The 18645-nt window shown below is 44.1% G+C and overlaps 4 protein-coding genes across 4 annotated transcripts; 3 read left to right on the top strand and 1 right to left on the bottom strand.

Moving 5' to 3' along the window:
* Positions 1-1504: 1504 nt before the first annotated feature.
* On the top strand, positions 1505-4788 carry EAE98_004196 (uncharacterized protein; the record flags this gene model as incomplete). The annotated part of the gene is made up of 5 exons (XM_038951816.1): positions 1505-1781; positions 1837-3237; positions 3301-3620; positions 3666-4236; positions 4295-4788. The coding sequence occupies 5 exons, from the start codon at positions 1505-1507 to the stop codon at positions 4786-4788; spliced, it is 3063 nt and encodes a 1020-aa protein (XP_038812289.1).
* Positions 4789-6233: 1445 nt separating this feature from the next.
* On the top strand, positions 6234-8434 carry EAE98_004195 (uncharacterized protein). Its single transcript, XM_038951815.1, has 2 exons — positions 6234-6992; positions 7670-8434. Exons 1-2 carry the CDS (start codon positions 6737-6739, stop codon positions 8203-8205), a joined length of 792 nt encoding a protein of 263 aa, XP_038812288.1. The 5' UTR covers positions 6234-6736; the 3' UTR covers positions 8206-8434.
* Positions 8435-10574: 2140 nt separating this feature from the next.
* On the bottom strand, positions 10575-13567 carry EAE98_004194 (uncharacterized protein; the record flags this gene model as incomplete). The annotated part of the gene is made up of 2 exons (XM_038951814.1): positions 10575-13390; positions 13471-13567. 2 exons carry the CDS (start codon positions 13565-13567, stop codon positions 10575-10577), a joined length of 2913 nt encoding a protein of 970 aa, XP_038812287.1.
* A 2760-nt stretch (positions 13568-16327) lies between these two features.
* On the top strand, positions 16328-18500 carry EAE98_004193 (uncharacterized protein; the record flags this gene model as incomplete). Its single annotated transcript, XM_038951813.1, has 8 exons — positions 16328-16486; positions 16542-16593; positions 16660-16734; positions 16786-16922; positions 16973-17033; positions 17081-17815; positions 17936-18032; positions 18089-18500. The coding sequence occupies 8 exons, from the start codon at positions 16328-16330 to the stop codon at positions 18498-18500; spliced, it is 1728 nt and encodes a 575-aa protein (XP_038812286.1).
* Positions 18501-18645: the final 145 nt, after the last annotated feature.

Below are 18645 nucleotides of genomic sequence, written 5' to 3'. Positions count from 1 at the left end.
TCGTAAAGTCCACTAGTCTCAAGACTGCTAGGTAGTTCTAGAACAGTTATAGGAGAACCCAAGATGGTTTTTTAACGGCGTTCGAGGAAGTGGTCTCAAACGTCCTGTGAGAACAATACATTACTACGATCAAATACTTGTGTCGAGTTCTTTGACTAGCCTGGCTTTCCATCTTCATATGTGATGAGCCCGTAGACAGTATTTGGAACATTTCTTATCTGGGTTCCAGAGGCATTGTGAAGGACAGAATGTTCCGAGTACCGATATGTGCAAAGCATTGGATAACAACACTTTTCCTTGGTCTTTTAACATGGCGATGGCACCTAGATTGTTATATCACACTCTCCCTCTAAGTGCAACGGCTTTAGATAGTGTGCTTTGGCCGTCTATCCTTATTTGGTAGCTCTAGAGTGTGAAGTCATTCGTGAAAACTAGAATTTGGGGACCCCCAAATTGATGGTGGCGTCATCCATGAATTAGAGATGGCGGCAATGTACGGGAAAGAAATCACGTTCTGTCTATTGAAAGTAGCCAGCTGCACAAACTTTGCACCCTCCAGAGATTCTCGGAATATAGCACTTCCCAGTTCATTTCTCGATGTTAGGTCTGTCTCCTTCTAGGGATCATGTAATGCCCTCCGCCCTAAGAAATTTATCAGACAACATTGAATCGGTATTTGAAGTGTAACATCAGACTTTTGCCCCGAGATAGGTGGACAAGTGCACATCTCATTCCGGGCCATCCAAATATAACAGATGACAAATTCTAGACCAAAGTATGAATACACCGTCAAAAGTTTCGTCGTGGAAATCAAGCTTCAATGTCTCTGTCTAGTGAAAACAGCAAGCGCCTGAACGGAAATCTCTTCGTACGAATTATAGATCAAACGCCTTCCTGCAAATAACTTCAGCAATTTGATTAACCCCGCAACAATGGACGAGGAGCTCCTTCCCCCTTCTGAAAATCACGCTAGCGAGCGGTATACCCTTCGACTGGCCTAGTCTCACACTCTTCCTCCTGTTACTCTCAACGAAACTATCACGACAACCATCCAGCTACAAATTTCTACTTTCTTTAGTTTATATCACGAAGCTATCGACCCTTATTCAACCTTTGCAAGTTCCTTACCGTAACTGTACTGATTCTTAGGGTTTGGTCTGCAGGTTTAATTTGAAGATTGGTCTCAAACGCAGTATTCTCACCTTCGAAGGTAAAGCTTCCTGCTCAACCTTCCTAACAATCATCAAACAGACCTCCACACGTGTTCTTATCTTTCGCTCTTAGTTTTCTACAGTCTATAATCCTTTTTTCTCACAGTAAGTGAAAAATCATTAAATCATCATCTTGCATCATTGTTCATCACGAGCTTTTCATTCTTTAATTGCCACCCTCAATCTTCATCGAATCTCTCTTTTACAGTTCGTGTTCAACTTCTACAAAAGAGTTCATATAATTTCGTTAAGCTGGATCTGCTAACTTCAAAGTGGGCCAATCTCACACGACCATGAGTCAACCAATTACAAGTCAAAAACGGGAAGCAGAAGCTGATGGTGCTGCGGTCTCACCAAGAGAAAGTGGAATCAAAACAGAAATCATTGATGAGTCTGCGTCAGCGGTGAGCGACGGAACAGATCTTGCTACCGCCCAATATGAATCGATCACGGTTTTGAGGAAAGAAAACGCCGTCAACGACAGCATTCTCTTCTTGAGGAAAGCTGAAGGTATCGTGGCAGGACACACAGCTATGTTTCCTGAGTTTAAAACATGGCAAGACCAAACGAGTATGTTTTTGTCTGACTAGAGTGATTGAATTTAACTAACGTGGCATACTTGCAGAGCAAATTCTCAGTGGCATCAAACGCCCTCGTGTGCTTGTCGGGGTTCTTGGATATACCGGTAGCGGCAAATCATCCCTAATCAATGCGCTCATCGATGAGGAAATGGTAGTTCCCGCAAATGCAATGCGTGCCAGCACGTCGGTGGTCACAGAAATTTCATGGAACGACTCTGATGATCCTGAAAAGGCCTTTCGCGCTGAAATTGAGTTTATCAGCGAGATGGAATGGAAAGAAGAAATGGATATTTTATTGGATGATCTAAAGAACGCCACTAAAGGAGAAGACGTTTCTGTTAAATCTGGTAGCGAGGCAAGCACCGCTTTTGCGAAGATATCTGCAGTTTGGCCTAGCGTCACTCTTTCCAAACTTAAGGGCATGACTTCACAGGAACTTTTTGACCAAATCGATGGCGTCTCTAATATATTGGATTGCCATTTGGAGATCGCAGAGCGCAAAGCCAAGCCCTTTTCACGAGAGATCAACAAATACATCGATTCAAATAACAAACAAAAATCCTCAAATGGGATATCCTTCTGGCCTTTGGTGCGTTGTGTTCGCATATACACAAAGGCTGAGATCCTTCGACATGGGCTCGTATTAGTCGATCTGCCTGGCCTAGGAGACTCTAACACAGGTCGAACGCAAGTCGCTGAAACTTACGCCAAGAAACTTACTTACGTATGGATCGTGGCTGATATTGTTCGTGCAATCGATGATCAGGTCGCCAAGGATCTAATGGGTAAATCGTTCAGAAGACAACTACTCATGGACGGTAAGTACGATGATAAATATGTCACCTTTATCATGACGAAAACCGACATTATCAACAATGAAGAGGTTATAGAGTCATTGCAGCTTCGTGAGAAGAACCTGAAGGATATTCTGGGCCGAGAAGCAGATATTTTGAAGGAGATACAAGATGGCCAGCAAAAATTGGCTCAGAAATCTACTAAACTCAAGAAGATAAAACGGGCACTGAGGTTGCTCTTGAGTAATGTCGAGTCGACAAAAGCTGACAATTCTGCATCACGCAAGCGCAAGCGCAAACATGCCAAGGAACACAGGACAGGAGATGGGCACCAACCATCGGGTGACTCGAAGTCTACAGACATGGAGATACCAAGTAAAAGACTCTTGACGAAGAAGAAAGCGCATAATGTCAAGGCCATGAAGATGCTTGGAAAGAGGCTCACTGAGTTGAGACTCATACTCAAGTCGATTAGGAACGATATTAAAGCTGCCTGTACGCAAGCTCGTAGCAGGTACACTCAAGAGCATCTCAGGATGGACTTCGAGAATGGGCTGCGAGAGTTAAAACAGGATATGTCCGATGATTCCATTGACGAGAGGCAGCTTGGAAATGTGGACGAAGCGGAAAGTAAAGATCTGGTGTACCAACGTACGTATCCCAATTTCAATACTCGCAGTGATCGTTTGAAGCTAATGCAAGGTTGCCATACAGGAGGTCTCACTGAAAAGCTCCAAATCTTTTGTGTATCCTCTAAGGGCTACCAGAGACTCTGTGGGCGCTTCAAGCGAGACCCAATGCCAAACGGATTCACAACAATCAAAGATACAAATATCCCCAAACTACAAGAGTATGCAGCAGCATCTACTTTGACAGTCCGCGTAAAGATAGCCGACTCCTTCTTAAATGAGTTCAATCTTCTCAAGGTGAGTATAAATTCATGGGCCGAAAACGATTCGCCAAACTCCCTGTCAGTGTCTCAAACGCGCAAACTTAATGCAATGTTGGAGGAAAAGTTGGAAACTCCTCACAAGGTATGACCTGTTCCAATATTCGTTTTGGTATCTAATCTAGTACAGACCTTTAGTCATGCTTTGACTATTGCAATATCGCGTATCCGCGAGATCATCACGACCGATATCCTCCCGACTTTACGAAGCTGCATTCGAGCGAGTACAGAAAAGGCCGAGGAGGCTTGTAAGAAACTCATGAACGCAGACACTTCTTACCAGACCTGGAAAGCTATTTGCCGTAGATTTGGCAAATTTAATAACAAGAAGAACGCCATGTATGATTGGACCGGTGTGTTCTTAGAGCCGTTCTGGGGGCAACTCGCCCAGCCTTGGGATAAGGTATTCAATTCGCAAATGCAGAGTGTTCACGACAGGTATGCTGGAGCCTTGGTCCGAGCAATTAGAGTGTTTTCAGTCGACATAAGACCCCTCCTCCAAAGCATGTCCGAAGCCTCATCATCCAGATCACCAATCGATTTCTTGGCTAAGATACCCTACCTGGAGAAGAAGACGAAAAGTGCAGTATCCGGTTCTTTGAGCTCGGCTCAACGTCAAGCACAAGATATTCATCGACTAATTGAGCCACTGATTCAGCATCATATGCGCCCTGCGTATGAAAAGTGTAGCCAGGAATCCAGTAAGCATTATTCTATCTCTGGAACCATTGCATAGTCACTGATAAATGAATTTTCTAGAAACAGGAGCTCTTGGCCGGATGAAAGAGCACCTCCTTGAACACATCAAGAGAAGCAATGAAGTCATGTATCGCGAGTCATCAAGCTTGCTCAATGCAAAACTGAACAAAATGACGACCAATATTGAGGAGTTATTGAAAGAGGCGCATTCTGCCACATCCCGTTACCTCAGAGAAGAGGTCAATAATATGATAATGTGGGCAGTCGCGAAGGATGACGAGACCCGAGAGAACGTCAGGGAGACTGTACGCAAAGAGCTAACTGTACAGTTGGATGCCTTGGGAGTGGCATGGGCTAGAGGTGCTTCTGAGCCCACGGATCGTTTTCTCTCGTTGAAGACAGAGACAAAGCTAGATGACGACAGCAGTGAGGACAACGGCGAGGATGATGATATTAGTGATGATAGCGACAGCAGCGACAACATTGATGTCGGCGATAACAGTGATGATAGTGAAGAAGCTGAAGGTACCAGTGATGACATGGAAGACTCGTGATTCAAGATTGTGGTCTTGCCATTGGGATTGTGCACCATCTGCGTTGGACCATTAGGGAGATGAATACGTTTGCAAGCTTCTTTCTCGCATTTATCGGCATTTCGTTGTATTTCAAAGGCCGTAGAATACATATTCTGACATTTATGGCGTTGGTTTTATTTCCATTATTATTTTTCATCGAGGAAATCTTTATTGCGCAATGGGAATAAGGTCTTATGTGAAGACGAGGAGACAGGAGCATCGAGCTAAGTTATTAATGCCTACTTTCTATATTTTACATTTTTAGCAATAATGAACTTCAATGTCATTTACAACCTGATGAATCACCTAGGCTTTGGACGACAAGATGTATAAAAGTTACCAACATGAAATTTGACCAAAATAGATCTCATCATCACCAACCTCAAGATTTTCAAGAAATTGATTGTTCTAGACCCACCATACGGATACCTCCGGAGCTTTAGCCACGGGCCCACGGCCTCTCGGACCTCTTTACATGAAGATGTAACCTCTCTGAGCTTGAGAGCGTCTGAAATGGCAGCGCCGCTTAATAGTGAATAGAATGCATGTGGGCGAAAAAAAATCTACTTCCGAGGCCAAAATTTACAATACTAATCAAAGCAGCAACTTCTTATTCTCTCGGTGTAATGGAGTCCGCATGACATTCTTTACCACCGATGTACTTCGTATCGTAGGAATGCGAGAGATAATGTAATTGGATGGGGATATCTTGGGGATATCCATAAAAGCTCCGATTCTTTCAAACCCCGAGGATATTTTGAGGCGTCAACACATGTAGGTCTATTGTAGGGGCAGGGGGAGTGGGGAGGGTTAGGAGAAGGGCATCAAAGAGGCGAGAAAGGCTCGACCAACAATAAAGAGAGGCTCGAGGGATTCAAAGAAACGATCAACCTATAATGGACTCGTCATAATCTCAAGCCTGCTATTGCTAATTTGCTGCTCAATGGCGGAAAGATGGAATGAAAGAAAACTTGATCTCGTGAAGTTTTGTGAATGAAATGACAATCAAAGGAGAATCAATTACTGTGCCCAATCACAGATCAAGCACTTTGTCTCTAATCTGTGAAGAGGAGAGAAAGAGCCAGAGGAGGTGAATAGATACGGAGTACGAGTAGGGTAGAAGAGTAATATGTAATCACGCCTTATGTAGTACCAATACAACAAGAGGAGAGGGATACATCGACCCCCGCCCCTCCCCCTCAAATTTTGCGAGACGTTCAACTTGTATTGAATTGAATCTGGAAAATATTTCTTATAACAGCTGGAGAGGACAATTGATCTACCCGCGCATGTGAAAGCGAATAATCTCATAACCCCCCATTTCCGTGATTACCGTAGCTCGCGTAGATCTACGATGCTCTCTTTTTTTTGTGAATCATCTTGCTGAATAATAGCAGCAGCTCTTTTATTGCTCTTTACTCTTTGAAATTTGTCATCAATCGATCAATCTAGAGTGGGGCATCCCTCGAACCAGGCTACTTTCGAGTCCAAACATCTCGAAAACCCACCAAAGCCCACAATCCACAATCCACAATCCGTAATCACTCCGGAATTGGTCTCTTCCACTTAACAACTCGACAACTCAATCCCCAACCTTCAATCCTCAATTCTTCTCCCCAGATCATACTAACCGAAGGGATTCATCATCCATTTTATTTCCAAGGGAATCACGTCCACGATCATTCACGTCGAATCCTCGAAGCCGCGGACCTACGAGATAATCAATTCAACCTAGTCCCTTTTTTTGCCAAAAAAAAATCGGGCGCAATTCGGAGAACAAAGAAAAGAATTCGAATAACTTTTTCATCACCTCCCACCTTCCAACCCTTCCAAAAACACCCATCGAATGATTTCATCTGCAACATCCATATTATAGAGACGAAAAGGCTACGAAAGTCACTCCATATTCTCGAATACATACTTCAAGATGGCATACAATGGTCGGCGGGGTCCGAATGTGTCGGAATACATAGCGAATCTCAACGCAATCCCAACACCACAAGATCTACACAATTCCAATCAGGATACATACAATGTAGACGATGAATTGGCTATGTTCACGAACACCGAATTTTACGACATCGACTCGGTCTTGCAGGCACCAAACTTTGATGGAGTTGGAGCACAATCGACTGCGGATAGTGTTGATTTGGATTTAAAGGACATAGATTTCAGTCTTCCAGGTTAGAGATACCCCCATTTCTCCACTGTTTTGCTGTCAAATTTCTGTACTTCTATCATATCGACTGTTTCCTTTCTCCTTGTGTCTCCTTTACACGGTATCTTTGGGAGAACATGTTTGCCCTCTATCTTGTGGACGGATACTAGACACACTTTTTAAGCACAAGTGTGTATATCATGTCAAAATATCGGGATAGGACCCTTTCACATGGGCTGCTATGATCAATTCTCTATTCGAGAAGTTTCACTGGTCAGCTTTTGGCCAATACCTTTACCTGCACATATCCACGTGCACCTAGATTGCATAGGACGGGTATAGTTCTTATCCTCTTGCATTACTTTTCTGCAACGTTCCTCGAACCCTTCCCTCCCTCCTTCCTTCTTACATGCTTTGTAAGCCTTCAATTGTGCTGCTTGGTAAGCGCGCACAATTACCGAGCAATGGCGACATATCACGTGTAGTCATATAACAATGACTAGGGTATTCGATGATTGCTCCACTCTTTTGTCTTCCCAAAAGTCATTAGTGTATCTCCGGTCTAATCCTCGTCTCTTACCCGTTTGCCGTCGCTTGTTGCAGTCTACCTGCAGATCTATAATATAATTCCACATTTATTTCCCTTCTCAAGCATCTCCTTCAAAAAAGCAGGCAAAGCTAACATCATGATGCTCCATTCAGGTGATTTCAATTTCTCAGACTTCAACACCTTCACCAACAACCACCCTACCAATTTCGGTAATCATGATGGCATGCCTTCGGTAATTCATCCAATTCAAACCAACCATCAAATCTACAATCCTCCTCCCTCATCCGCTGGCTCTCCTACATCTGCCCTTGTCTCCCCTCAAGTTGGAGAAAAGCGCAAAGCTGAGTCTTTATCTGATGGACGATCCCCCGACTTTGAGGATGCATCACGTATGGCTGCGGAAGAAGACAAACGTCGAAGAAATACGGCCGCTTCAGCTCGCTTCCGAGTCAAGAAGAAGCAACGCGAGCAAGCTCTTGAACAATCAGCGAAAGCTATGAGCGACAAAGTTGCAGCTTTGGAAGGACGCATCAATCAATTAGAAACTGAGAACAAATGGTTGAAGAATTTGATCACGGAGAAGAATGAGAGCAAGGAAGATATTGCCGCATTATGGAAAAAGTACAACAAGGATGCCGGTGACAGGAAAGGCGCTGAACGCAAAGATGGTGTGGGCACAGAAGCTTGAATTGTCTTCTGAAGATGATTTTTTGTTCATTTCTGCTCACACGTTTCTTGTTTGGTCTTGCGTTTTGCGTTTGCGCCAGTTTGCGCTTGATTGAATTCGCGCCATGGTTGTTTCTGGGAGGTAATTTTCACATATATCACAGCTTGGGATTGATAAATATTTGAATGTGTTGGTGGAAGAAGATGGTACGATGGGATGTGGTTGATGATGGATGATTGAATGAAAGCATAACTGGAGTTCCGGATAGTGAAATTCCTCCTGTTCTCATCTCTCAAGTCTACTGGTAGATTTACAGCTTAGATTCACAACTACTGCTACGGCATGGTGTGTAACTCGGCTCACTAGACAGTTAGCTCAGCAAAACAAAATAAATCTAAATAAACATACAACAACTTACCTACCTAATTTGTACATACACATCATTGTGGGATCATAATTCATATTTGTCTTACATGCATTTGAGCACGCCATTACAGTGACAGCTTTAATCCACCGCATCTAACCATAGCCGTAAAAAATGGTGATCCGAATCCCCAATTTCCCCGTTGAATAAAAAAACATCATAACCCCTCCAAATTGCGTGCGTGGGAATTCCAAACTCCCCTCCAAAATACCATCCGCTCCGGCATTTCTGATCAATCAAAAAATCTACGCGTACCGGATAGGAGATGACGTTTTTGATGGGGGTTGTGGGGGATTAGCCGGTATGGAGTTGTGGATTGCCATGGGGAAATGAAAATTAGCCGATTATTGCAAGGGGCTCCGGCTAATTTTTTGCCGGTGAGGTGTGGGAACCGGTGTATGGGTGATGAGTTTATTTTGACTACGATGTTTGTTTTTGGGTAAAGACTTTTGAAATCTGTATAATATTGAAGAGAGGCTTTAAGTTTTAGCTTGGGCTGCGAAGTGATTGTTCTTTTATGGGTTGAAGGACGAATGAACTGTGCTGTATGGATTATGACTAGCCGTTTGTTAGCCGGTGCAGCTAGGGTAAGGGAAATGATTTGTGAACGTTGGTATTCGGATTGATTTTGTTGTTTTCATGTGTTGAGTAGGTGAAATGAGTTCTAGAGACTTAAAGCGTTTGCTTGGGGGCTGAATTGGGAAGTTTTAGGTGTATGAGTGCGGTGAAAAGAATGTGATGTGAATGGAATGGGGGGAGTCAGGATGGGAGATTCGCGCACCGCATGTGAGGATACCGGTATAAACCCTGGATTCTCTTTCTGGGTAGGAAAGTCAGGATTATTTTGCATTGTGGAAAGGCGATTCGAACGGAAAGCTCTTGGGTATTCACAGTCGTCGAATGCAATCCTCTACGAGTGAGCGCCAAACCCCAGAGAAATGAATGGAAAGCAATAGCTACCCTTCTTGTACTGAAGTTCTGTTTTGTGCGAAATGGAGTTACTCGGTATTGGGTGTGGCGAATACTGCTCATCGTTGACTTTCTCTGCTTGTGTGTTTTCCCCCATCGATGCAAGCGGAAATGCATTACGAAGGCTTCGGATAAGGCGAAAAAATTCCTAGCCAGGACAGTATCATGAAGGAGGGATGATGAAGGAGAAAGGAAAGCGGCAACAATGCCGAAGAATCAATTTTACCAAGTCAATTGAAGAGGGTTTCTAGGTTCACAGCAGAGGGTCCTGCATCGGTTCCGGCAATATGATTGCGATCCCAATGCAGAAGGCATGTCAAGGGTGAAAATGCAGAAAGGTGTTCTGGTGTCATTCAACCGCCTCAGAAGTGGACTATTCTGGCCTTCGATGTTATTTTGATAATAAAACTGCAAAAATTTCAAGGTCAAACGGAAAGGTGGCTAAGGAATGCATGCGCACAGTTATGGTCGGATATGATTCACTTGCATGTTTGCCTGGACAGAAACTTTTCATTGATATTTAGAAACTAAATCAGTACGTAAATATCCTCCCGAGATGTTACTTAGCAGAAAGCTAGGACAGTGCAATAGGTAGTCTCATATTGTCTTTTTTTTTAACACACCGCCTTAAACTAGACTGCGGTGGTAACTTGATACAGATCGAAATCAAAACGCCTACCAATTTTCAGATACAGCAAGAGTAACGTTTAGTCCTCGTGCTCAGCTCAGCTCCCATGGAATACTCCTCACGGGACATCCTTTTCTCTTGGGTGCTATAGTCCCGAGATCCGAGGTCTTCGCCCCGAATACAATCAACCGATTCCGATAATGAGAGTGAATACTGCAAAATCCCACACCTCAAAAAGCTTGAAACAACCTTTTTGAACAAAGAATTTACCCATTTCCATAGAACTCAAGCCGACCTCATTTCGACTTCATAGACCTCAAATAGAAGGTCCCCCCGGCTTTCCAGCTTCCCAGCCTATTGACCTCAAATTTATTGAGCTTCATTTTCCTCACTCTCGACCTCTCGAAGACTGCAATCTTGATCCTTACCAAGATAGACACAATTCATGCAAGCACCTTTGAAATGCTTTCCAGCCGGAATGCTTGCGCCAATGACTACACAGCTTGCAAAGGGTACAGAACCACCTTGCATGTGGTCAACGCAATGTGTGCAGGCCATTTCTTGCTCCATTTCGGTGCCAGCAGCCTGTCCTGCACAAGCACGCCAGTGCTCAACATTCGTGTCGGCGATCTCACCATTCTGAGCGATATACTCTTGGGCTGGGATGATGAGTTGCTCAGTGCTGAGAACGCGCAATTGACTGTGGATGGGATCAGGAAGGAAAGGAATATTCTCGACAGCATGCGAACAGAACTTATCCGTGATATCTGAAGGCTTTGGTCCTGAAGATGTTGGCTCGGAAATTCGAGGCTTCTTTGGCGAGTTGCGAGGATGGACCATTGAATAGTTATCGGAGCCATCGTCGGACTCAATCACATCGTCGTCGTCAATCTCATAGTGAGAATCCGGAGCCGATGCTAGTGTTTGATGCCTGCGCTTGCTGCCGGCGGGTGTCATTCCAATATCATCAGAAATATCAGTCGCCATACCACCGGCAGCTGTACGAGCAGCAAGTTCCCTCCTGCGACGCTCGTTCTCGATCTGCTTGTCATCAAACGTGGTCTTCCATTTGAGATTTTGACGTTCATGTTTTATCCCTGTATTTTCGATCATACCATGGTATGCACCCTTGATACGCCTTTCCAGGTCAAACTTCAAACCGTCCTCATGACCTGTGCTGTACTCTCGGAAGAGATGTGGATTCATGTAACTTTTGAAGAGGTCTTCACGCATCAATCGATCAATGCATGCCACTTTATCTAGAAAATGCATCTTGGAGAGCGTCTTCATGAAGTCTTCTGCTGGTTCGACGTTGGCAAAAGCAGCAGCTTTGGGGTTCAATCGACTTGGAAGCTTACGATCAAACCGGTTTTGTGGGATTCTTGGCTGTGAACCGGTCCCCTGAGCCTGTGGGGAGTCTGCCTGTGGACCAATATGGAATCGATTTGATCTCCGCCGAGGTACACGTTGGCTCTGCTGTGTAGAAGGAGTACCCAATTGCGCAGATTGTCTATCGGACTGTCTTGGCTGTCTATCTCTCTGTGTGGGCTGCTGTTGTGGTGTCACAGCTGGCGGAGCAGATGCAAGAAGTTGCATTGGAGGTCTCGCAATTTCTCTCAATCTGGCACTACCGCTCGTAAAGGATGCCGATTCACGTTGCTTGGCTGGCTGCTGAAAGGTATTTTGGTTTGAACTCTCGGGATATACGAACGTCATGTGAGGCCCAACGGGATAACTGCTGTTAAATTCATGGACAGCTAAAGGGCGCTCACTTGGCTGCTGTGCAACACAACCAGACTGACTCGCAGCTTGTTCCTTGTTCATTCGCCAAGGCTCGGTACGGAAACCAGTAGGCGATGGATTGGTATCATGGAGCTCTTGGGCTGGAACGGGAGAAGTGTCGCTGAGCCTGCGGCTACCTACAGCTCCTAGTGCGTCCTCGATTGCACCGCTCTGTTGAAGTGCTCGTGGTGTATTGATAGAAGGAGCTTGATACTGTGCAGCTTGCTCCGAAAGTTGGCTTGGAACCCGTACTCCTTGTTGTGAATCTCTGGCTCCACGAGCTGGGACAGATGCTGGATCGCTGTGTCTACGTCTATCTGATTGTATCGGTGAACGCGTGCTCGATACATTACTTTGTTGAAATGACGCTGGTATATTTACAGAAGCATCTTGACCTAAGTCATTATTCTGCCACGGTTGCTGTTGGGGTTGCGTTCCTTGGATAGCTCCAGCATCTTGACCCAATGTACCGGAAGGATCGTTTCGGATGTCATTGGATGGTTGTAAGATCGGGACATCGCTGTCAATCGCCGGGCCTGTTGATGAGCCATCGTATTCCCAGTGACCATAATATGCCAGAGGAACGATTTTCGGCGACGCTCTAGGCAAATGGTTCAAAGGTAACGGTATGTCGAGACCAGTGGGAGTGTATGAAAGTCCCTCTTCCAATCCCTGTTCCAATCCCTGTTCCAATCCCTGTTCCAATCCCTGTTCCAATCCCTGTTCCAATCCCTGTTCCAATACCCAGTGGCCTGCAGGTGGCGCGCTTAGTGGACGGTTAAGTTGAGCTGCCATTGTTTCATTGAAAAATACAGCTTGATATTGTTCACCTTGAGACGTTGACTCTTGTTGTGGAGCTTCACCATTTTGGGTGCTGCTAGCAAACTGAGTGGAAATACCAAATGGAGGATTGTCAACCTGAATTGAAGATTGTAAACCTGCAGGAGTATCACTGCCAACAGATGAATTGGTATTTGTCTGATATTTTGATGGGACTGGTGTTCTGAAGCCAATAGTGGTGGATTCCATGTTATATTCGTCTGAGAATTCGCCTAATGGCGTATCTTGTTGCGAGACAGAAGAATTACCACTTCCGAAATCGTTCTGGAGGCTCGGATTGTATCGAATCTCGTCAGGAGTAGAATAGATCTCAAGACCTGTCATGCTTGGAAGTCCTCCATTGACCTGTGTATCAAAGTTGTCTACATTTGAGCTATATTGACAAGGCGATCGTGGCATTTGAGGTAGGATCGCGGTATTCTGGCGTAAATCCGAAGTCGAGTACCAGCCTTGAGATGAACCTTCTACATGCTGGCTGTTCTCATAGGGCCACTCTGCTTGAAACTCAGTGGGGGTCGGATTCGTGGAGGACGTGTCAGTGCTTGCAGTGGCTTTTACTCCTTCTATAAGACACAATTAGAAACCAAGGACCCCGATGTAGAGAAAGCAAGCGAAGAAAACATCGACAGATTCGGGAACTTACCAGCTACATCATTGCTAGTCGAAATTGCGATAGGAAGGGAGACTTGCTGGTTGATGTACCAAGAGAAGTCACCTCCTCCATTGTGATTGTAAGACATATTGCTGATTGCTTCGTATATCTTAGATGCAGTGTTTACAATGCTTCTTGGTATAAGAATAAAAAGGCTAGCTACCGTGACATTCTTAGATAGGTAGATAGTTGTAAATTTTTCCCAAGAGTCGACTGTTTTTTCAAGGTAGTTCAATGATGGGAAGGAAAGAATTGTAATTGTTGATTGAGAAGTGTTTAAAGGTCGGATTATCTGTAGAAAGGTTCTTTTGAGCCGAGTCGAGTCTAGAGAAGGGACCTGATTGCTGTCTTAAAAAGAAACACTTAGAACGCTAGGCTAACATTACAGCAGCTTGCTAGACAAAAACAAGACATTCAACTTCAGACCGTGAATTATTTTCTGGAATAGATCACCCAAACATAAGTCCGTTCTTTCTGGCAATTTGATTGGCGCTAATCCGAAGGTACATTTCCATGTTTTTTCACATTGTGAATTTCTAGAAAGACTTGCACAGGTTATCTGGTGCTCCTCATAAGTTCTTTAGTGGGACAATTTCATACTACTTCACAGAGGTTGACCAATTCAGAGGTTTTTTTCATGTACATGATGACCATGCAAGCATATGGTACAGGAAGCCAAAGAAAATGCATACGGCAAGAAAAGAAATTTCTTTACGGTGTAGCCTTTACATACATCCACAATCTGTTTTCCATTTGTAAACTATTCCATGCACCAATTCTGAAGGGAAGTTCGATGAAGTTAGCCAGTTTGTGTACTTTTCATCATGTGTTGGCTTACTGCAGAATGTAAGGGTGTTTTGAAAGTTCATTCAAGATGTGTGAAGGAACAATTGACAATGCAAGGAGCTATATGAGAGCATCTTGGCCCCATTTCCAACACTTGGATAGTTTTGAAGGTTGGATACTAGTTCATCCATTATTTAAACAGCCAAAGCAGATACAACAGCAAGTATGAAGAAAAAACCGTAGTCAATCACCAGAACAAAGCCAACACAATGCTGTTTTCTAAGATATTGCGTAGGCGTAGAGAATCGAGGATGGACGAATGGGGGCATCATTTTAATGGGAGAAAAATAGCAACCTTGTTTGTGTTCTAAGACGACCAAGGGACAAAAAGCTGATACACTCCATAAGGTGAGTCTCTTCAATAACATCTCATGCCATCAGGCATTCGGAGAGCAAGAGAAGGTTTGGATCAGGCTGATTCTGACGATCTACCCGGCTATCGTTTCTTCTTCTGTACTCAATATTTCAGTAACCTGATTGGACTCCACTGCGAGCGTGGCACAAATCATTCAAAGTAAGGCTTAATCGCCTTCAGTGCAGCTTCTCAAAGTCATATTGCTAGTAATCAGAGTATTATGTCAAGAACAAATAAATTATACGCCCAAACTTTGAGTCTCGTGACTAGTGACTTGTGATTGTATTGACTAAGCATCAGCAATGAAGCCACTGTCTAACAAATGATGCTGACGGATACTTACTTGCCGGGATCTGTGTATGCGATGCCATGACGTTCCAGGCTGAAAGTCAAGTTATTCTGCTTGTTATGCTCTTGCATTGAATCAGAATGTATGTTGTGTTCTCAAGAGTGTGGCATTTCACGGAACGCATTGTTCCATTGTTTCAAATATACACTCTTCAGCCTTATCTTGACAAAGCTATTGATCATCTATGCATGTCAGTAAATATCCGGCAGCCACATGGTCTTGTGCTCTTCATATGACATTGGAGTTTTCCGTGGGTGTCAGTGATCATGAGAATTGCGCCTTAGAAGCCACTGAAAACTTCCTGTCCGACTCGATGTTGAGGATATCAGAATCTACTGCACGATATATATTCATTTAATAGGTAATCGGACCGTCGCCCTACTCATGCCAAGATTGTGACGAGTAGAAAGAAAAATGATGTGGTGAGATTTGATCTGACTGCTGGCAAGTGACACGGTATCTGGTCGAAGAACTTCAGCCTGATAATATTCTAGGCTTTGCCTAAGGTTCCCCAAAGCCTTGATCTATAATTTCTTGATATCAGAGTTGAGAGAGTGAGCAAGTGGATGGATGAGTGAGTGGGTGAGTGTGGCATATCACAACGGTGATGGTGATGGTGACGGTGATAAGTAAATCTGCATGAAAGTGAAATGGGGTTGAAAGAGGTAGGATTGAAGTGTCAGGAGTTCACTAATTCTTACTTCTTGATAATCCATCAAAAAATAAAGAAGGTGGCGACACGTGATCACCTGATTAACATTGGGCATTGAAAGACCTGACCAATCATTAATCTGAAAATCAATCACAAGCGCTATCTTACGCGTTAAACGCTATCTGGCTTCTACTTTAGTCTGATCCATACCTAATTGTTTCGCGAAATGATAACTACCAGGTAATGCTTTGAGTTTGACTGACTTGTCCGCCACTAGCAAAATAAGCTCCGCAATGACTGAGATAAGACAAAACTTCGCAATCATGTCGAACTTCATTCCTTTATTATTCGATAACATATTCTCCGAGCTTAAATTTCAAGCTTGTGAATTACTGTCATCACTTTTGAGGGTTGTCAACAATATCAGACCAAAGATCGCCCGAGCCCCACCCTTGTCACATACTTTCAAGGGTTTATGGCAATTCGAAGTAACTAGCGGTCTTCATCACTGTTTGTTTCGTCCCATACCGGTACGGTCAAGGAAATAAATCATCTCGAGAAGTACAAGTATGCAAATGATTTGGGTATGAAGCAGATATAACTACCATATGCTGATACAATCAACCTAGATTTACAGTCTTTCAACATGAGCGGAATTGGCTTAGGCCGTCTTTGCTGGGTCTTCACACTCTGGATCTTGCATGGTGTTAGCTCTTCCACTGTCACAAACACTGGCAATCGTGGAGCAGTGGCGAGTGAAAGCAAAATATGCAGTGAGGTTGGAGCGGAGCTTATAGAGAGAGGTGTAAGTGACTCCCCTATTGATAATTGATTTGAGACTTATCACGTGTGTGGTATAGGGAAATGCCGCAGATGCTATGGTTGGTACCACTCTATGCGTTGGTGTCATCGGTAAGGCCGTTCCTCATTTTTAAGAATCGCCCTCCCCCCCGTATTAGGCTTACAAATTCTCTTAAGGAATGTATCATAGTGGTATAGGTGGAGGGGGCTTTATGCTAGTACGTAGCTCAGAAGGGGAATACGAAACCATAGGTAAGATGCACGGGAGGCTCGCTTTGTTTCACCTAGCTTACACTCCGGCAGACTATAGAGAGACAGCTCCAGCCGCTGCATATCGAGACATGTTTAGAAAAGATCGCAGTAGAGCCGTGGTCGGTGGAGATGCAGTTGCTGTTCCAGGTGACCTTCGAGGACTTGAATATCTTCACAATAAATATGGAGTATGTACTTCGTCAGTTTGAGATGATGATGCTTAACTGATATTCTCCAGCAACTACCTTGGCAAATCGTTTGCAATCCAGCTGTACATATCGCTAGAAATGGTTTTCCTGGTATGTAGCTTTCACAATTCTTTATGTACGTCACTAATCTGGACTAGTGACGGAAGATACAGTTTACTACATGCAAGCAATTAAGAATCAAGTCGACTGGAATTTTCTTGAAGAGGATCCAAACTGGGCTATGGACTTCGCTCCGAACGGTACACTCCTTGAATTGGGTGATACAATGAAAAGAGAGCGATATGCCAACACGCTAGAAACGATTGCTAACAAAGGAGCTTCGGCATTTTACGAAGGGGAAATTGCAGATGCAACCATTGCAGCCATAAAGGCCACAAATGGAACCATGACTTTGGCCGATCTCAAAGATTACGAAATCAAGATTCGCAATCCCATCAACATCACTTATCGTGGCTACACTATCCATTCAACCGGCACTCCCTCCGGCGGTTCCATAGCCCTGAGCATTCTTAAGACCATTGAAGGATATGACATGTATAAAGAATCCGATTTATTTCTGAATACCCATCGACTCGATGAAGCCATGCGTTTTTCATATGCCGCTCATTCCGAGCTAGGAGACCCGTCATTTTTTGACGAGATGGTTAGATTCGAAGAAGAAATCATTTCAGCTGAGACTGCAGATTCTAATAGACGAAAGATCCTAGACGATAAGACACAAGACGTTGGAAGGTACAATCCAGAAAGGTGGGATATCATGGGAAATCATGGGACATCGCATATGGTTGCTACCGACGCTTCAGGTCTTTCAATAACCTCAACATCAACCGTCAATTTACTTTTCGGTTCTGCCGTTATGGTTCCCGAGACTGGTATGTTATCCTGAACACTTGTTTTCTTGTTTTGGGTTCATGACTTGCAGAGCTAATCTGTCTCTCTTCACCCACGTTTCAAAGCATATTGAATCAATAATTTTGCTTACAATTTAACAGGAGTTATTCTTAATAACGAGATGGACGATTTCTCCATCCCTGGCGTTCCCAATTACTTTGGTTTCGTTCCTTCACCTATGAACTATGTTCGTCCTGAGTAAGTCCGAGCCTTCTTTGCGTACGAATATACTATTCATTAACCATCAACATTAGTGCCCGCCCTATGAGTTCCATCTCCCCCATTCACATCTCCCACCCTAATGGCTCCCACTTCCTTTCCATCGGCGCCGCCGGTGGATCACGAATCCCCACGTCAACAATTCAAGCCATCATCAACATAATCGATCACGGCATGTCTCTCGAAGAAGCACTAAAGCAACCTAGAATGCATGATCAATTACTACCCGAAAAAACGACCGTAGAACCGGGATTTGATGAAGAATTGCAGGAATATTTGGAGGAAAGAGGACACAAAATTGGGAAAGCAAGTGGAAGAGAGAGTGCTGTACAAGGTGTGAGAGTTTGGGGTGATCTCTCGATTGAGGGAGAAGGGTTGGCTGGAGAAGGATGGTTGGAGGCTATTGGAGAGCCGAGACAGAAGGCGAGTGGGGGAGTTGGTGTATGAGTGTCTTGAAGAAGTTGAGTTGGTGGAGGCGGATGGAGGAAGGTGCGCTCCGCGCGGTTAAATTGCACAAACCCCCTCTTCCACGACTGCTCACCTTGGTTGAGCTTCAAATGATGAAACTCATGATCTAGAACGAAGATCATTA

The sequence above is a fragment of the Botrytis deweyae genome, assembly GCF_014898535.1.
Source record: "Botrytis deweyae strain B1 chromosome Unknown BDEW_007, whole genome shotgun sequence".
NCBI classification, from domain to species: domain Eukaryota; kingdom Fungi; phylum Ascomycota; class Leotiomycetes; order Helotiales; family Sclerotiniaceae; genus Botrytis; species Botrytis deweyae.
This window is presented reverse-complemented; position numbering and strand designations above follow the sequence as displayed.

Bases quoted from the DNA above. Each gene is read 5' to 3' on its own strand.
- EAE98_004195 (XM_038951815.1), top strand. From the start codon at position 6,737: ATGGCATACAATGGTCGGCGGGGTCCGAATGTGTCGGAATACATAGCG. The intron at 6,993-7,669 runs GTTAGAGATACC...TGCTCCATTCAG, and splicing joins CATAGATTTCAGTCTTCCAG to GTGATTTCAATTTCTCAGAC.